At 53.6% G+C, this 6,668-nt stretch overlaps 1 protein-coding gene across 1 annotated transcript; it reads right to left on the bottom strand.

Annotated features, from left to right (window-relative positions):
- Positions 1-4,940: 4,940 nt before the first annotated feature.
- Positions 4,941-6,298, bottom strand: LOC126955027 (double homeobox protein 4C-like). The gene has a single exon (XM_050791142.1). It carries the CDS (start codon positions 6,159-6,161, stop codon positions 4,941-4,943), a length of 1,221 nt encoding a protein of 406 aa, XP_050647099.1. The 5' UTR covers positions 6,162-6,298.
- Between the last annotated feature and the right edge of the window lie 370 nt (positions 6,299-6,668).

Here is a 6,668-nt window from a genome sequence, read left to right on the forward strand (position 1 = left end):
CAAGAGATACAGGGGAAATGTATAAATTATATAGACTTAAAAACACATCAGCTAATCACAATGTATGAATTTTATTTGGGAATGTAGACGGAACAGAATCGCCCATGTGTTTCTGGTTGTTCTGAAGGGTTATAGATATACAGGGGTTTGTTATATTCATTGTTTATTTACATATATGTTTAAAATTCTCCATATAAGGGTTTTAAAAATTCCATTGGAAGCCTTATGTTTTAAAATGTACTCAGAATTTGTTTTAATCAGGGATGTTAAGATCTGCAGACATGAAAGTGACTGTCCCATGGAAATATGTTCATACTCACAGATCCCTAGAAATAGGAGGCACAGGGATGCCCCAGGCAGAGGCAGAAGGAGAGAGGGGAAGGCATGAGCAGGAGACTCTGCTGTGGTCTCTGTGGGACAGCAAGGGCAGGCAGGGCAGGCAGGCTTAGGCTGTCCAGTGTTAATAGCTTCAGCAGGCTCTGGGGCATAGGTGCCATTTCTAGTTGCCTAGTACCTCACCCTGGGGTGATTAAGGAAGGGCGGTATTGTCTCCTACAGTATCAGAGCCAGATAAAGTAGGTGGTTAGGAGTATGGGTTCTCAATTGGTAGTTTAATTGTCTGGCCCTGGGAAAGGCAATCTTTTCCCAGTAAACACCAGATGCTATAGCATCAAGAAAACAGAAAACGAGAAAATATAATGAATGAATTCTGTGTGCACAGATGGAGTCTTCCTTTGCTTTCCCAAAGGAAGAGTCCACAGGATCCTGGCACTCTTGGACCTGAGGAAACCCTGAAAACGTTGGTATCTGCAGATCCTCTCCAAAAAGAGGTCACCAATCTCCTAAGACTGCAAGCCTGACCCTGGCATTCTGGGAGCCAAGAGGGAGAAAGAGTCTGCAGATCTCCCTGCTCAGTAAATTGGCTTTCACTAAATACTGTCTTTGCATAAGCAGCATTATCCAGTGTCCTGGAGCCTTAGAAAAGTTATGTTTCAATGTCTGAAGAAAATAAGTTGTTTCTTTTTCCGATGTCAGGGAGGAGCATTTGACTGCCAGCGTGGACTGAGGGATCTTGGGATCACAGTCTTCCCAATGTGCTTTGAACCGACACTCTGTGTCTGCCTCACCATCTCCTCTGCTTACCTAGACACTTGGGAACCCTAACACAAGCCCTTCTAGGAGTCTGTGGTGTGGCTCAGCTGCCTCTGTAGGCATCTCTTGGGGTTAAACATTTTCCACTCTGCTAAGTCAGTGCCATCTATTCTTCTGCTTCATCTTCAGAAGACCCTGAGCCCTTATTCACCCTCCTTGCCCCACCCTCCACACCAAGTCTGTGGTGGCCTTGAGGCAATAGGGCTGCTGCAACAAAAGCCAAAATTTACAAATAGGATCTAACTAAACTAAAGAGCTTCTGCACAGCAAAAGAAACTCTCATCAGAGTGAACAGGCAACCTACAGAATGGGAGAAAATGTTTGCAATCTATCCATCTGACAAAGGGCTAATATCCAGAACCTACAACGAACTTAAACAAATTTACAAGGAAAAAAAAAAAAACCATCAAGAAGGGGGTGAAGGATATGAACAGACACTTCTCAAAAGAAGGCATTTATGTGGCCAGCAAACATATGAACAAAAGCTCATCATTACTGGTCATTAGAGAAATGCAAATCAAAACCACAGTGAGATACCAACTCATGCCAGTTAGAATGGTGATCATTAAAAAGTCAGGAAACAACAGATGCTGGAGAGGATGTGGAGAAATAGGAATGCTTTTACACTGTTGGTGAGAGTGTAAATTAGTTCAACTATTGTGGAAGACAGTGTGGCAATTCCTCAAGGATCTGGAACCAGAAATACCATTTGACCCAGCAATCCCATTACTGGGTATATACCCAAAGGATTATAAATCATTCTACTATAAAGATACATGCACACGTATGTTTACTGCAGCACTATTCACAATAGTAAAGACTGGGAACCAACCCAAATGCCCATCAATGATAGACTGAATAAAGAAAATGTGGCACATATACACCATGGAATACTATGCAGCCATAAAAAAGGATGAGTTCATGTCTTTTGCAGGGACATGGATAAGCTGGAAACCATCATTCTTGGCAAACTAACACAGGAACAGAAAAGCAAACACCACATGTTCTCACTCATGAGTGGGAGTTGAACAATGAGAGCACATGGACACAGGGAGGGGAACATCACACACGGGGGCCTGTTGCAGGGTCGGGGCCTAGGGGAGGGATGGCATTAGGAGAAATACCTAACATAGATGACGGGTTGACAGGTGCAGCAAACCACCATGGCACGTGTATACCTGTGTAACAAACCTGCACGTTCTGCTCATGTATCCCAGAATTTAAAGTATATAAAAAAAATAAAAGTCACAGGATGTTTGTGATAGGTCTATTACACTGATGTTGACATCACACATGGTTGACTATGTGGAGACTCCAAGTGAAATCTCTTGCAGTTCTCAGTGCCAGGAAAATATGTATTTCTGGATAAAAACTCAAAAATTTTAGAAGAACATCCAAGTTTCATAGTCTAGAGCTCTAACACTGGAATCTTTTCCAAATTTAAGGATTAATGATTTACCTAAATCTAAAAATAGTAGGTTGCAGATGTATTTAAACAGTGTGCTTAGGTAGTATGTTTATATATTAAGATTAAAATCATCTTCTAAAGTTTATTAATCTAATATAACCTTTATTGTTTCATGTAGACATATCTTTCTGATTCCCAGGATAATTTAAACAATTAATTCAAAGCAACTATTAACTTAGATCTAGACTGGGATATCTATTCATGCATTTGAAGCTTTAGATATGTATTTCAAGTCAGAAATGTGTGCTGGTCATGGAAAGTTGTGACTTAGAGCCTCAGGTAAGCTTTTTTCATGTGAACATGCTGCTTCCAATTGTTGTTATGCCCAGAGCAGGCAATTAATAAATACCCTTGGAACTGAATGAGTGATTAACTGCAAATATCACAATACATCTTCTTAGTGGGCATGATAATTAGACATATTTAGTACTTGCTGTGACCTAAGAAAGGAATTCTTTTCATTAAATGTTTAATATCTCACCCTGTTCATACAGCTGGAAATACTGATTCAGTTTGATGTGAATTCAGTCTTATAATAAAAGACCCATCATTATAAATAAAAGACCCATGCACTTATGCTTCCTATAGTATTGGAACTTCCAACTTGCAGGCAAAATAGATATGGTTCATATTCTTAAAAAACCACAAGAAATCTCTTTATTCATAATAAACACAGAATTAGGTATTCTATTAAACTGAACAATAGAAATCACTGGGCATGACTGCATAAACTATATCACGAATTGTCGGAGTGTATGGAAAGGTCAGTGGGCCATTTCGCTCCACGCTGTGCCAGGGGTCAAACAGGAGGGCTGTCAATGACTCACTGCCTGGGTCACCCAGGACATGTGGTGTTACCCCTAACGTCAAGCTTAACCCAAATCCGTAATCCATAAATCTAACCCTTAATCCCACACTGGCCAAATCACAACCCCAACCCCAACTCCAAGCCTAGAGTCAGCCATAACCTTAACCTCTAACAATAACCACTAACTCTTAAACATAACCCCTAACCAAAACCATTCCCCATTGTTAACTTTAACCCTATACCCCACCCCTAACCCTAACCCTAACCTCAACCCCAACCCAAACCCTAAACCCTAACCCCAATTCTAACCCCAACTCCAACCGTAACCCTAATCCTTACCCCTAACCCTAACTTCAGCCTAACCCCAACCTCAACCCTAACCCTAGCCCTAGCCCTAACCCGAACCCAAACCCGAACCCTAACCTAACCCGAACCCTAACCTAACCCTAACCCTAACCCTAACCCTAACCCTAACCCTAACCCTAACCCTTCCGCGTGGAAGTGAACGCGATCCACACACCTGCGTGTGTGAGACTATCACGGCAACCGCGACACCCACGGGCACGGCCTCCTTCACGGAGAGAGGGCCCGGAAAGCTCAAGACTCTCATGGAGGTTCAGTCCCACACTCCACTCCACCCTTCCGGGCTGGCTTCTCCTTGCTGAAGAGGCGTGCGAGGCCCAAGAGCGGCTTCCAGTCCCCGCAGAATTCCTGGAGAGGCCGAGAGAGCCAGCCCCCGAAGACCGCCCCCCCCCCCCCCCTCCCCCCTCCCCCCTTCCCCTCCCCCCTCCCCCCTCACCGTCCGCCCACCCCCTCCCCCCTCCGGGGCTTCTCCGGCCCCACCCATACCCAGGCCACAGAGCCCTGGGCCCTGTGGTTCCCGGCTTCCGAGGGCGGGCTGACCCAGGGGTCCTCCCGCATTCCTGAAGGGGTGGAGCTTGGGGGCCTTTATAAGGGCCGCTGGCCGGCTGGGCCGGCCTCCTGGCTAGACCTGCGCGCCGTGCACAGGCCGACTGAGGGGCACGGGAGCCCGCCGGCCTCTCTCTGCCCGTGTCTGTCCGCGAAGTTCTGGCCAGGTCTCCCCGCGATGGCTCTCCCGACACCCGGCGACGGCGCCCTCCCGGAGGAAGCCCGAGGACGAGGACGGCGAAGGAGACTCGTTTGGACCCCGAGCCAGAGGGAGGCCCTGCGAGCCTGCTTTGAGCGGAACCCGTACCCGGGCATCGCCACCAGGGAAGAGCTGGCCCAGGCCATCGGCATTCCGGAGCCCAGGGTCCAGATTTGGTTTCAGAATGAGAGATCACGCCAGCTGAGGCAGCACCGGCGGGAATCTCGGCCCTGGCCCGGGAAACGCGGCCCGCAAGAAGGCAGGCGAAAGTGGACCGCCGTCACCCGGTCCCAGACCGCCCTGCTCCTGCGAGCCTTCCAGCAGGATCGCTTTCCAGGCATCGCCACCCGGGAAGAACTGGCCAGAGAGACGGGCCTCCCGGAGTCCCGGATTCAGATTTGGTTTCAGAACCGGAGGGCCAGGCACCCAGGCCAGGGTGGCGGGGCACCGGCGCACGCAGGCGGCCTGGGCGACGCGGCCCCCGGCGGGTGTCCCCCCGCTCCGTCGTCGGTCGCCTTCACCCACACCGGGGCGTGGGGAACGGGGCTTCCCGCACCCCACATGCCCTGCGCGCCCGGGGCTCTCCCACAGGGGGCTTTCGTGAGCCAGGGAGCAGGGGCCGTCGCCCCGCTCCAGCCCAGCCAGGCTGCGCAGGCAGCAGGGATCTCCCAACCCTGGCCCCAGCCCCACCACGGACTCCCCTGGGACGTGGGAGGCGTAAGCACACCCTGGCCCGGCGGCTCAGCTCGAGCGGGCCCAGGCTGTCCCACCGAGCAAGGGCCCGGCAGGCTGTGGCGCTGCGGGCCCTGGTCCCCCGGGCTTTGGCTCGGGCGCGGAGGCCACCCCCGGGGAGTCTGAGGGTGGGAGAGCGCCCCTTCCGGAGGAGCCAGCGCGGTGTAGGCAAAATCCCAATCCCCGCGTGCCGGGGAAGGTTGGGGGATCCCTGCTGCCTGCGCAGCCTGGCTGGGCTGGAGCGGGGCGACGGCCCCTGCTCCCTGGCTCACGAAAGCCCCCTGTGGGAGAGCCCCGGGCGCGCAGGGCATGTGGGGTGCGCGAAGCCCCGTTCCCCACGCCCCGGTGTGGGTGAAGGCCACCGGCGAGGGAGCGGGGGGATATCCCCCGGGGGCCGCGTTGCACAGGCCGCCAGCGTGCGCCGGTGCCCCGCCACCCTGGCCTGGGTGCCTGGCCCTCCGGTTCTGAAACCAAATCTGAATGCGGGACTCCGGGAGGCCGGTCTCTCTGGCCAGTTCTTCCCTGGTGGCGATGCCTGGAAAGCGATCCTGCCGGAAGGCTCGCAGGAGCAGGGTAGTCTGGGACCGGGTGACGGCGGTCCGCTTTCGCCTGCCTTCTTGCGGGCCGCGTTTCCCGGGCCAGGGCCGAGATTCCCGCCGGTGCTGCCTCAGCTGGCGTGATCTCTCATTCTGAAACCAAATCTGGACCCTGGGCTCCGGAATGCCGATGGCCTGGGCCAGCTCTTCCCTGGTGGCGATGCCCGGGTACGGGTTCCGCTCAAAGCAGGCTCGCAGGGCCTCCCTTTGGCTCGGGGTCCAAACGAGTCTCCTTCGCCGTCCTCGTCCTCGGGCTTCCTCCGGGAGGGCGCCGTCGGCAGGTGTCGGGAGAGCCATCGCGGGGAGACCTGGCCGGAATTTCGCGGACAGACACGGGCAGAGAGAGGCCGGCGGGCTCCCGTGCCCCTCAGTCGGCCTGTGCACAGCGCGCAGGTCTAGCCAGGAGGCCGGCCCAGCCGGCCAGCGGCCCTTATAAAGGCCCCCAAGCTCCACCCCTTCAGGAATGCGGGAGGACCCCTGGGTCAGCCCGCCCTCGGAAGCCGGGAACCACAGGGCCCAGGGCTCTGTGGCCTGGGTATGGGTGGGGCCGGAGAAGCCCCGGCGGGGGGAGGTGGTGGGCGGACGGTGAGGGGGGAGGGGGGAGGGGGGAGGGGGGGGGGGGGAGGGGGGAGGGGGGCGGTCTTCGGGGGCTGGCTCTCTCGGCCTCTCCAGGAATTCTGCGGGGACTGGAAGCCGCTCTTGGGCCTCGCACGCCTCTTCAGCAAGGAGAAGCCAGCCCGGAAGGGTGGAGTGGAGTGTGGGACTGAACCTCCATGAGAGTCTTGAGCTTTCCGGGCCCTCTCT

This window comes from Macaca thibetana, chromosome 5 (assembly GCF_024542745.1).
Source record: "Macaca thibetana thibetana isolate TM-01 chromosome 5, ASM2454274v1, whole genome shotgun sequence".
Taxonomy (NCBI): Eukaryota; Metazoa; Chordata; class Mammalia; order Primates; family Cercopithecidae; genus Macaca; species Macaca thibetana.

What these genes read in the sequence shown, in the direction of transcription:
- LOC126955027 (XM_050791142.1), bottom strand. Translation starts at nt 6,161, where the DNA reads ATGGCTCTCCCGACACCTGCCGACGGCGCCCTCCCGGAGGAAGCCCGA.